General features: G+C 44.7%; 1 protein-coding gene across 3 annotated transcripts in view; it reads left to right on the top strand.

Annotated features, from left to right (window-relative positions):
• CAPN6 (calpain 6) overlaps positions 1–12428 on the top strand; it is a 49376-nt gene extending 36948 nt beyond the window's left edge. For all 3 annotated transcript variants that reach the window (XM_030449317.1, XM_030449319.1, XM_030449318.1), the window contains exons 9-13: positions 148–270; positions 1798–2000; positions 2612–2733; positions 8551–8687; positions 9554–12428. In XM_030449317.1, the coding sequence (XP_030305177.1) occupies positions 148–270; positions 1798–2000; positions 2612–2733; positions 8551–8687; positions 9554–9736 (768 nt within the window). In that variant the 3' untranslated portion in view covers positions 9737–12428. The remainder of the gene's footprint in view (positions 1–147; positions 271–1797; positions 2001–2611; positions 2734–8550; positions 8688–9553) is intronic.
• Positions 12429–13061: the final 633 nt, after the last annotated feature.

Here is a 13061-nt window from a genome sequence, read left to right as displayed (position 1 = left end):
TGGCAATGTCTGTTACATGGACAACTCTACTACCACTCAATAAATTTTCATTTTCCTCCCTTGTGTCCATGTATTTCCTTGGTGATGGCTTTATCCTCAGTGTCCTAAGGCATTTCTAACAGCTTACCCTCTTCTCTCTTGTCCTAGTACATCTTTGATGTTAAGAAGACTGAGGACAAAGTGTTGGTCTCACTGCAACAGGAGGATCGCCGTAAATACAAGAAAGAAGGGAAAGGAGACAGCATCCCCACTGGCTTTGAAATATTCAAGGTAGGCAGCTGTCTGCAGCCCTGGTTCAGAGTTTGTTCCTGTTTCAGGCAATGAGGTCCTGGGCAGACAGAAATGTGATTATCATGATTATCAACATGAGCTGTGAGTGGGTAGTGCCCTCAGTCACCAGAGGTGGTGCTGGGGACAGGCTGCTGGAACTCTAATGGACTGTAGTTCAAGTCAAACTCTGTTTGAACTAAAGGAACAAAAGTAATTTTTCCCTACTGCAAAAGAATTTTAAGTGATTTTCCGACCCCAAGCTTGGAAAAGAAAAACAAAAAATATTAATGCTTGAAACATGGAGGGTTTTTGTCTCCTTCTCACTCAATGCTCCTGCCTCTTTTTCATCAGCAAGTGCAGCCAACTGAAAGGGTTTGAAAAGTTCACATTTTTTCTTTTGTCACTTAGAAAAGAGTCGAGAGGAAATGAGCATATGTGAAAGGAACAAAAGGGATCCCAAGCAGTGATTTAATTGCACTCCCAGGGCAAGCTGAGGAAAAATGAAAACATACAAACTGGAAGAAGGAGAAAAGTAAAAGAAACAGCTTCTGCATCTGCTTTCACTGAGGGATTGGAATTCTTATCCAATGCTCTAGCTAGTGGGACTTTGCTGAGTCCACCTAAAAACTAGTCAGTTTTTAACAGTCAGAGCTGCCAGCATGTGCTTCACACCTCTTGATTTGACAAACAGCTTTTAACCACATATGCTGAAAAATGTCATTACAGAGAGTAACATTATTTACCTTGCCTTGTTTATGTGTATATCTAATGTGGAAAGGCTTGGAAAAGAAAGTCACACCTTCAGAAAAGCATCAGTGTTCTGTCTTGATTTTTGTTCAGTAATTTTTTCTCTTTCAAAAGTGTTCTAACTCACCAGGCTCATTGCCATGACTACAGACCTTTGGAAGACCATGGCCTACATTATCTAAAAACAAGGCAACTACCAGAAAATAACATAGGGCTGTCTTTGCCCCCAGGAGCTGCTTAGGAAATATGTTTATAGTTTAACTGTGCTATAGCAAATATCAGTTCCCTAAGAGGGTTTGATAGTTAAGCACAGCTTCAAGGCTTAGAACAAAATGTAAAGGGTTATTCTGTGGCTTTTGTATTCAGGAATGGGAGATGAAAATACAGCTGTGTGCATCTGGATTGAGAGCCTGCTGTGTAAGACTGGAATCCTCTCTCTGATGAAGAAGGGGGGCAGATGAATTTCAGCCTCATCTGAGGCTCTGTCTCTGCTAGTGGATGTCTTTTCCAGTCCCAAACTTTAGGGGTACACATGTAGTAAATAACCATGCAGTGAAGTGCAGAACAGCTTGTGTGGGCTAGTGCTTGAAGCACTGGGTTGCCCATCAGGCCTATCTCTGCCACAGCTTCAGTGGCTGAAACACCAGTTACCAAACCATTTACCTTCCTTGCACATTGTCCTTTCTGCCTGTGCAAGGCTGTGTGACGTGCAGAGAAATCCTGCCTGTTAGCTCTGACACCCCTCCTTGCATTAATCCCTGCACTGCTCCTTGGCTGTAGGTGGAGGATAACAGGAGTTACCGACTGCACAAGCTCACTGTGCAGGAGAGAGTGGCCACATCTCCCTACATCAACACACGCACCGTGTTCCTCAAGAGGATCCTTCAGCAAGGCCGCTATGTCCTTATCCCAACTACTTATCTCCCTGGCATCACTGCAAAGTTTATCCTGAGGCTTTTCACAGATGTGCCATCAAGACTCAGGTAGGTTGTACTCAAAGCCACACAAAATCTTTCCTTGCCCACACTGCCTGCACAGTCTTGGAGATGGTTTCCTGGTTGACCCGAAGATACCAGACTTCCTAGCTCATATCACTCCAAAACTGAAGTGATGTAGTGATCCTGACCTGGAGATGGTCAGGGCCACCTCCAACAATCTCCAGATGGCTCACTGGGATTGGTGCATTTTAATTAGGAACCTAGTGGACAATTCAGTTTGGGTCTTTTGACTTTTCAGTTTGGCTTTTGTAGTTGCCTCCAGTTCCGGATCAGAACACTGGTGCTTGCAACTGCAGTTGATGCTGCTTATTTCTTTGACCATCATCTTTGAAACCAGTGGCTGTATGCAAAGGCAAAATTAATGTTTCATTAAATCAGGCTCACTGAATTCTTTTTTTGCTTTGATGCAATTTTCCATGATTTAAATCAGATTTTTTTCCACCACTTTGGTGCCATGTGAAAGATGACAAGTCTGTCATTTCTGTACCGCAAATCCCCAAAGTGGTAGATGACGAAGGAGCACAAATCTTATGTTCTGAAAATGCCAAATTTCCACAGGCATTGATTGTTTGCTTGTTTTTCCCATGTTTTTTCAGGGAGCTGAAGACAGATAAGCCCAAAATGACATGTTGGAGTCTTCTTTGTGGCTATCCACGCAGAGTCACCCAAATCAAAATTTACTCTGCAGAGGGTTTACAGAAGCAAGACCGATCAGGGGGTAAGTGTAAAGCAAGCCTGGGAGAGTGGAAGGGACTTCTTCACTCCTCTACAGATGATCTGAGTTGGTGTGTAAGCAGTCAGAAATTATCCAAACAAACTAAAGGTTTATGGGGATTTTTTCAGCGCGTTGCAAAATCTGCTCAAAAGGAGGGATCAGGTGAATAAGATGTTTCATCTATGCTGGTCCACGTGGGTGATGGTAACTGGAACATCCTGAGAAACTTCTTGTGGGGATTAGAGAAAAATTCACCTTTGAGCATTACATTTTTTCTAAATGAAAAATACCCAGGGAGGCAGCTGAACAGCACAGACCTATGTGGTGCATTACACTTACCTCAGCAATGTCATTCATGGTCTTCAGAGCACTTTGCTATTCATTGCCACAAGCTTAATAGCTCTTCAGAGAGGAAATTATGGTTTCAAATGAGCATTTTCAGCTGGATAAACTAGGACAGGGGGAGGTTAAATGACTTGAACAGGACTGCATATCTACACGTCAAAGGAAGTGTTCTGGAGGACACTAAAATGTCTTCCTGGCACCTGATGTTGACAGTTAATTAGGACACTTGTCCAGTAGTCATTTGCTTCCTCATTTTCCACTCCTGCTCTCCATCTGTCAGCCTTCATTTTCCATGCCCTGTGCAACAGGAAAAGGTAGACCCATGGCAGCACTGAGTAGTTGGTAGGAAGAAAGCAAAGGAGCAAAGATGTTATTGTGAAATTGGAACGGGAAAACAAAGAGGTTCCTGAAACACATCAGCTATGTGTGGTCAAGATACATCTTTAGCTCTAAGATTAGGAGCTCAGTTGCATTAATTTCTCATGGTAGAGAAGACATTAAACTTAGACCTGTAGTGCAGTTCATCTTCAGTCTCACAAAGCAGCTGTAAAATTTCTCCCGCCAGCTGGCTACTGGTTTATTCCAGTCCCCTTTCATAGTTGTTCCTGGCACCCACTCTGGTGACTGAATGTACTTTTCCCTGTGAAAGTCACTTTCTGGTAAGTCTGGTTGTCTCTTCATCAGACAGGAATGTTGGAAGGAAGAGATGCAGAAAATTGATTAATTTCATTTTTCTTGGTGCTCTTCTTCAACAAACAGGAGCCACAAACATCTCAGCCAAGCAAGTGGTGTGGCTCAGCCTTCTCAGCAAGGCAGGATGGATGGGTGAGAGCTGTGTGTGACAAGAATAGCAGAGCAGTGCACTGGGAGGAGGCAGAACGTTCTTGCCCCATGAAGGACATTTTTTTTTCATTTTCATTTTTAAGGGCACTTTTCTTTTGCCTTTAAAATTTCTTCGACAGTTTTTTCTGACATTCCCTGCAGTAAAGCAATAAAAGCCAATTTTCCACCCTTAGCATTTCACAGTCCTTAGAACAATTACAATCTTGACAAGATCATTAAAAACAGTTGCCTGCAGATGCAAAGACCAGGCTTGAGCTCTGAGAGTGCTGTGGGATTTGGTGCATTGTGACACAGACCCTCAGGAATATACAAACAGGACTTAGAACCTGTGTGTTATAAATATTCTAAGTACAGCATAGCCCTTACAGGTTTAGGACCCCGTGCTACCATGCATGGTCAGGTTGAGTTGGAGCATCTTCTTCCACTTCAATTTCAGCATCCAGTTTTGGGCTGCTGATTACCCTGACAGAACTGAAAAGGTAACCTATTGAGGGAAGAACTGCCTGCAGGGAGCGGATCCACAAATTTTCTGTTTAAATCTAAGCAGAACTTCTGCTTGGTTGTTTTATCTTCTGGAAAAAATGCAGAATTGGGTTAAGTGAAATTCTTTGTGAATTGGTATGAAATTCGTCGAGTGGCTGAAAAAAATCAGTGTATCATTATAATTTTTCTTCTGAAGTATTTCCATTTCCCTGTGTAAAAAAAGTCCCATTTTTAAATTAATCAAAACCGGGATTTGAATACGAAACTTAAATCAATCTTACTGTTTGACTTTGAATAAAACCACCAAAAAAAGTTGATATATTTTCCTTTTGTACCAACATAAAGCTTTCAGTAAAAGCCTTTTGTCTCTTTTCAAGCTGTAGTTTCAAATATCATCCATTCAGGGGGCACTGAAGGAGAGCTGAGTTCCTTCATTTCAGAAGCTTCCCCATTATCTTGAATTGTGCTGTGAAATCCCTGTTTGAATCTTCATTAGACTTTTCTTGTCCCCTGCAAGTATCTCCAGCTCACAAAGTACATTAATGAATTTTCTTGTAGAATGCCATATCTTACAGCAGCTTCAGACAAATGAAGTAGGGTGAGTGTATACATAAGAATTAAAAAAAAAACCAACAAAACCCACGAAGCCAAATGTGCAATGCTGACATTTGTGCCACACAGTAAAATGAAGCACAATGGGTAATGCCCATGATGGCACTCTGCCTTCTGAGGGCACCTTGCTGGGAAGTTTGGCAAAGCTCCCAATTGATACTGGAGTCTCTGGGTGTAGTCCATGTCTCTCTCATTTTTTTATGGTAGCTTGAAAAGTTCCTTGAAGCATGCTGTCTGGATGTATATTAAATTAGCACTAGGAGGTGATGTGCCTGGGCACATGAACTACCCCATATTCTAAGATTTCTCCTAATGCTTCCACAAAAGCTTACAGAATCCTTGTCATCTCTCATCTCCTCTCTGGCTTCTCTGTGTTTACATCTGGACCCTCTGCCATGCTTATCTCAAGGAGAAATAGCAGCCAGGCATTTGAAAAAGAAGAGTTTTCTCAGAAGGGAGAAACTGTAAGTTTAGACCTTGAAGTCACGTGAGCAGTGACTGAAATACCAACCTGACCTGCTGCTCCTGGAGCCTTTCCCCATGAGAACGAGATCTAGAAGTCAACAGCAGCCTCCTGTCTAATCAATCCTGTGAGATGAGGGAAGAGGCCACAAAGCAATTGCCATTGAGAGTGACAAGTGGAAGTTTCCTTTCAAGTTAGGCACAGTCAATATGTTTATTCAAGTAGAAATCAGGTAGAGTAAGTGGTTGTGTTTGCCTGCTGCTCAGAGACCCTCATGCAAAGGTTACTCCTTTTCTGGTGCAGAGGTTGGTACCAAGTTGTTTCTGTGTGAGCTGCTGTGTCTGATTAGTCCCACTGCATTTCACAAGGATTTCCTGAATTCTCCTTCACCTTCTGATCTGCAGCATCTCAGCTTTCAAGCTGCTTCATTTCTTACCATTAGTCGCTGTCAACTGTATTCCATCTTGTCCAGCCACCTGCCTGGTTTGTCATTATCATCCCTTAGCACAGAGAGAAGACAAATTTTGATGATAAAGAGGAGGTTATGATTTATTCTGAAGCTTCTGAGAACTGAGACACAGCATTAATCTGTGACAAACTGTTTGAAAACATCAGGATGTCTCTGTACTCTGACACTGGGTATGCAGTTTCAGAAAGTATGAGCAGCCTGAACAGAGGTACTTTTTTTTGGTTATAACTAGGATAGGGGGATTTTAGACTTGAATGCACTTCACATAAGTCCATCACTGTCATCTTAGCCTTGTGCTAAGCACAAAATTTCTGAGCAGCTACTTAAAACTGGAAGAGAATGAAGATTGCACGGCAAGTACATATCCGGTCTGGGTCATGAGCTGGTTGTCATCAGACCCCTGTTCCTGACACAGGGAAGTTGTTTAATCTCTATTTTAAATGCTTGATGGAAAGCTCCTTGCTGTTGTCTTTCATCTGTTGTCCTGCCTGGAAAAAATACTGGATGATTTGCTGTTGTCAAGAAGAGTGGATGAATCTAGCTGCCCAGACTAATTACTGAATGCATGCAGGCTGTTTCTCTTGGAAGTACCTCTCTGAATTAGCTTGGTTTGAAGTTGACCAAATATTTGCATGCCAAGCACAGTGACAGGTTTGCATGAAGACAAGGGAACACTGTGTGCTTCGAGATTTTCTGTCTGTGCTTCCCAAGTCTGTTTTAGAATTGCTCTCACTGCTGTCTGTTGCACTCTTTTTCCCACGAGCTTACTCTGCATAGGTTTCTTTAAGCCTCAGAAATGTCATTACTGTTCCAGTTGTCACTGGCTTTTACAGGCTTTAAATATTTCCTTTGTTCTGCTTTTTTTGGTACAACTTCCCAGTACAAGAGCATGCCCACAGGACTGAGGTGAAGCAGCTGTTGTACATAGTATGGTGTTCAAGGCACAGGGAGTTGTGTGTGCTTGAGAAAGAAGTGAACCCAGTCCTCCTTCCACTGCCAGACCAGCTTCAGTTCTTATTATTCCCAGCTCCTGGCAAACACTAGAATGGGGCATTTCCACATCAGTAGCCCTTTCTGCACTGCCTTTGTGCTGTAAATAAATCGGGCCCAGAGCTGCAAGTGACTGGGCCAACTGCAGCTGAGAATGTCCCTTGTCTCATGCCACATGTGCAGTTCTCCCGTTTCTTTCTTCTCTTCTGGAATTGGAGCCAGTCCTCCTAATACAACTGACCATTCAGCAATGCCATTGTGAGGTCATGCTGTGCAGGTACCTTTCTTGTTCTTTTCTGCCTCCCTCTTTTTTCCTATCTCCTTCTGAGAATTTGTGTTTTTTTCTTTCAAATGTTGGATTTCCTTCTCCTTTCTCTTAGCCAAGTCCCTTCCTTAACAGCCCCCCTGTCCAGCAGCTCTGCCTGTTACCTCTTCAAGCTCTGTGTCCTTTCCCCACCCCTTCTTACACCCTTTATCTGTTAATTACTGTTAATCAGATTTTTCTTTGCTCTTTCCCTGTGGCCAACGTAGTTGATACCATTCCATGCAAGACCCCATTTTATTCAGCTCTATTTTCCAAATCTCTGTGAAACGAGGGGAGCTTTTTCCTCACTGATTACACAGCGTGGTGCTGCCCCATGCCCCAGAGCTAAATCCACACATTGAGTGACACAGAAAGTAATTGCTTACCAGAAAAAAAACCCAATACATTGCTACCTGCTCTAGGAAGTGTGAGAGGTTGTCAGGGTAACAGGCCTAGCACACATCTGCCCAGGTGCAGTCACCACGCAGCATATGGAAAAATCTATTTCTTTCTCATAAGTGAAGAAGTTTCTTCTGCTTTGGATGTAATTGTTATGTGGTTTGTTTGCTTGAGATGTTCATAAAATAGAACACAGAATGGTTTGGGTTGGAGAGGACCTTAAAGATCATCTCGTTAAGCCTCCCTGCATGGGCAGGGACACCTTCCACTAGATCAGGTTGCTCAGGGCCCCATCTAACCTGGGCTTAAAGGCTGCATGTTGGTATTCCTTCCTGCAAACAAGTGATGTGTCTGAGGAAAATCATCTTGGGTATGAATTGTTTAAAAAACAGAAGCTTCCTTAAAAAGGTCCTGCCTTTTGGCTGTTGTTCTACAGGTGGCATTTTCTAGTAGATGGTGATGAAATGTGGAAGAAATTATCATGATTCTGACTTATGCTTGCACACATTCAGTGGGTTTATTAAAAATCCACATCTAAAAAGTTGCAAGGTGTGTAAAAACAGGTATGGTGTCACCAACAATAGGATTGGGCAGAAATAGTTGTGCTGTGTTAGATGAATGAGGGGGATGCACAGCAAGGGAATGTGGAAAGATTGCAGACCCAGTCTGAGAGCTGAGCTGGTTTCACAGCAAATGGTGCTTGGTCTCCAGCCCTGAGCATACAGTTGTTAGAAGATATTCCACCTCTGCAGGTGACAGGCAGCTAGCAGGGATGTGAGATAGTTTGGTGCCTTGTTCCTCCAGCAGCTGTGATGCTGCATGGCACAGGAGGGGATTGCTTTTTCTGGGTTTCTGGGCAGGTCTCAGCTGCCATTCTGTGTCCTAAGAGTTGTGCTGCTGCTTGTGTTTCAGGAGCAGATCCTTACGTGCTTATCAGGTGTGAGAACCAAAGCGTGCGCTCCTCTGTGCAACAGGACACAACCAGTGCCACCTTCAACACACAAGGGATCTTCTACAGGAAGAACATTGACAGTCCTGTCATTGTCCAGGTGAGATGAGCCATGCAGGGTGGGCTGCTAAAGGCAAGTGGGAGGACACAACAGCATCACTGAGCTTGATGTGTTCTAATGCTTCCTTCCTGTGGCTGATAACCAAGACAGAAGTGTGAGAACCTCTGCTTCTCTCACTGGGCTACACCTTGTGCTGCTCAGCTGCTCTTCTGATTCTCTAGTCTAGGTCTTTTCTATAAAACAGCAACTGATGGCACTTTGGGATCAGAAGGCATATTTCCTTCCCAGGCTTTGAAGGGATTTAGAGAATTATCTTTTGCCTCATTTGCTACCTGACAAAATTGAGACAGAAAAAACAAGTGTTGTCCAGAGCCAGTGTCTGCAAAAAAAAACAGCAGCAAAAACCAACATTAACATCCTTTTGGTTGCTGCTTGCTGTGTGCCCAAGCCCATGCTGAGTAGTGACAAAGGAGACATCCCAGGATTCTAAAACCACTGCTGTCCTTTGCTGGAGCAGTGTGGGGCCTGGCTTGAACTCAGAGGAAAAAGCACTGAAGACACCACAGAGGTGAGCACAGTGGCTCAGACAGGCTGATTGCATGGTGGGTTTTACCACTGATGAGCTCAAATAGGTAATTTTTCTGCCTCTTCTAGGTGGACTGTGACCTAGAAAGCAAAAAGCTGCATTTAGGTCCTTATTTGCAAAGTGTATATAAATGAGCATGCAAATCCAGAATCTGCCATGTGTTCTCTAAACATTTAGCTTAATTTAGATGTACTCCTCCCTCCTCACTGGCTGTTTCAAGGGGTTAATGGGGGTGACTCTCCTCCAGCACAACCCTTTCAGGTGGAGTGTCAGAGAAGCATTGCTTCATCTGGGCTCATTTCTCTGCCCTTGTCTTTAGCTCTGGAACAGCAACATTTTGTGTGACCAGTTCCTCGGACAGGCAGTGCTGGCGGCTTCACCCGGTGACCCCAGAGAACAGCAGACTCTGCAGCTCCGAGGGAGAGGCAGCCGAGAAGCAGCCGAGGTGCCAGGTCACATCACCGTCAAGGTTTTTTCCAGCGATGACCTCGTGGAGCTATGAATACCAAAGCCCCGCAGAGCCAGACAGAGCTGTCACCTCCCAGCAGGGGGGCTTGTCTGTGCTTTCTGTCTGAATGACTCGGGAGCAAAGGTTGCACATAATCATAATCGCTTTAAAAAGAAAAAGCCCTCTAACTCTTCCACATTATCACGGATAATGGGGAGAGAGGCTTTTAAAGAGAGGGAAAAAAAACCATATATTTATACATATATATGCTCATGATACAGCAAATGCAGTGGAAGAGGGGCCAAACTAAACATTAGCAGATAAGCTCATTAAGATGTGGCCATCTTTCCCAGCAGTGTCTTTCAGGAGCTCTGGGCACATAAGGTGGAAGCACAGGTGACTCTGCTCACAGGTTCCCAGCACACCACAGTGGGACTGGATGCAAGCAGGAATGGCTGCATCTCCATGGTCGTGGCCCAGCAGGTTGGTGGGGTGGAAAGCACAAGGTGGATTCACATGGTTCAGCCCTTGTTCGCTGCCAGGCTGTATTTGGAAGGGGGGATTTATTTTTTTTTTTAAGCTATGATTGGAATTTTTTTTCCCATTTAGGGATGTAGAATTGTTGATGAATTTCGTTGTTACAGCTGCAGATCAGATGTTTCTGTTCCTTGGTGGTTACTTAAGGAGTTCAACCACAGATCATAGCCTTAAAACCAGACACACCAGGGCAGCGTTAAAATAGGAGGGCGGGTCTTGAACACCACAGCAAATAAGAGCTTTGTCAGCAAACATGTTCTCCAGTTGACTTTCTTATTGTTCTATTCTCCACCTCAAGCTGGTGACACACAAATTGATCCCCCTGGTCCTAAGGAGGGCACCTCACAGTTCAACTGTGGTTTTGCTCAGAAGACAAATTCAGTAAGGGGAGACTCCTTGCTAAGGAGGCTTTGTTTAATCCACAGGATGCTAAAAATGGAGCAGTGCTCCCTTTGCATCATTAGATGTGATGGTTAGCACCAGGATGAGAGAGGACAAGATTAGCTCATGTTAAGGATGGGTTTGTGTGGCCTGGCAGGTATCAACCATCCCAAAATTTTGCATCAGTTTATTGCTGGCAGAGCTGATGTCTTTGATGAAGTTTAGGTTGGGTATAATGGAGCACAGGTCTCATTTTGCATTTCCTTCAAAGCAGGGTTCAGCTACAAACTTTCTTTGAACTTTTGCATATAGCCTGATGGCAGCATTTCCTCATAGCAGGCATTTCTGTGTTGTCAACCTGTGCAAGGGGTTCATTGTATGAGACCTCTCCAAAATGGATTTTGTATGGTTGCAAATTTTAGTGTTGAAAGTGAAGCTCAAGGATTAATATTCTGCCTTCTCTACAGCCAGGAAGTTTGGATTTTTCTGTACCTTGTAACCACTCCAGCCATTTTGTGCAGTTTTTACAATGTATAAAATAGGCCTCAGTAGAGTTAAATGTTTTCACAAAGGGTCTTGAAATCTCCTCAGGGCTCCAAAAGGATCATTGCTGTGGAAGGAAAATGCTTTCTCTGACAGAGATGGACTGTAAGGCTGTGAATGTTATTAAACCACCATCAGCTTAGTTGCATGTAGCAAGCACCTAAATCCAGCTCTCTTTATAAAAAGCTTGGGCTGAAGCCATTCTACACACAGAGCATTTGTCAGATATGAACTACATGCAGTTGACAGCCCTACAGGCAAGTGTAATTCTTCTCTGTAAAGTCATAGCTTCAGAACTGCTTACTCTAAGATATGTTTGTAAACAAGTTTTTTTTTTTAAAAAAAGCATGAACTATCTCACACAGACCAGAGCTTGGGCAAGCCACACAGGGAACTGCAGCTCAGTCTGGGCTGTCCTAGCCCTGCACTGAGACCCGTTTGCCTTGCTTTTCCTCACACAACTGTTTTATACCATGGTTTTATACCACTTCTCAGCAGGGTGGCCCAAGGGGTGACTGCATCCCCTTGGCACACAGCTGGAGAGCACTGTGCTGATGTTGTTAAAGCCCCACACTGCAATTTGTAGAACCACAAAGCATTCAGGAGAGCAGCATAGGTCATCTCATGTAACCCTGCTTTCAGACAGACTTTTCTCCAGGGGCTGTTCTGTGTGAGGTGGGTGCAGGAAGGAGGAGGGGTTGGCTTGGCCAGCTGATAGATTTGGGTCAGTGCTTAGCCTGAAGAAGGTTCCTCTCAGAGACAGCACCCAGCATGGCCATGCTGCTTTCTCTTCTGTGACCTGGGGCAGATGCCAGGAGACTGGAGGCTCATGGCTCCCTGTCCCAGTGTTCTGATCTGGGAGCTTGCATCGAGGGCATGAACCTGCAGGGAGGGTCCCTTGGCTCCTTCCTCTGCTGCAGGTTCTTTGTCCTGGTGTTCACCTCACCAAGGTGTACCTTATGTGGGAGGTAGATGTGATTGTTTTGAGATAAGAGAGTTGCCTTTGCAGACAGACACAAGAATTTAAGATCAAATGCTACCAGAGGTGGGCAGTATTTTTTTAACAGTTAATGATAACTGGGTGGAAACAAAAGGGTATTTATGAGGGACTGCATTTATGTATGTTCTTGGGCCATCTTCTTGGCAGAGGGTCGTGTCCCCCCCCCCTAATTAAAATAGAGAGAAACACTTGGAAAATGTTTCATTTCAGCCTTTCTTTATGTTACATTATGACCTAAACAGAAGGTAACAAAACCCCAAACATACTCACTAATTTCTGAAATGAAACATTTGGTTCCAGATAAAATAAATAATTCTGGGATGACCCCAATGACATTTTTCTGCTTGCTCAAGAAGGAAAAAACCAAAATATCTCTTATCTTGGCTGTTCACTGAACAGTTCTCCCCCTGCATGCCTTGTACTTCCCAACTGCTCTCCCCTGATGAGTCCCCAGCTCATCCTGCATGGTCTCCATTGCCAGCTCTGGGTCTCTGCTGTCTCTGCACCGCAGCAGTGTCCCAGGAGCCCTGCTAGATGTCACAGTGTCCCTGCTGTGTCTCCACTAAACCCTCATTGCTTCCCATTCTCACTCCAGGAAGCCTCAGGGCAGGGAGCTCTCCCGGCTCCTGCAGCAGAGGACAGTCTTGGAGGTTAATGGCGAGCAGCCACAGCTGTAGCTCCCAGCCCGTGCTTGTGAGTGTTGTGCCGCCCTTCCCGCAGCTTCAGGGGAACGCAGCGGTTCTGTTGGTACCGCCAGGTCAGTGCTGAGGGAGGATGGAGAGGGTGGGACCAGGGAGGGCCTGGCGGGGCCTCAGCCGCACCGCGCTGCTCTCAGTGCCCGCCGGGGGGAGCCCGCGCCCCGCGAGCTCCTGTCCCTCGCCTCAGGCGCTCGGCCGCCATCTTGCCCCTGCGGGTGCG

This window comes from Calypte anna, chromosome 4 (assembly GCF_003957555.1).
Source record: "Calypte anna isolate BGI_N300 chromosome 4, bCalAnn1_v1.p, whole genome shotgun sequence".
NCBI classification, from domain to species: Eukaryota; Metazoa; Chordata; class Aves; order Apodiformes; family Trochilidae; genus Calypte; species Calypte anna.
The sequence above is the reverse complement of the archived record's forward strand: the minus strand, read 5'-3'. Positions and strand labels throughout refer to the sequence as shown.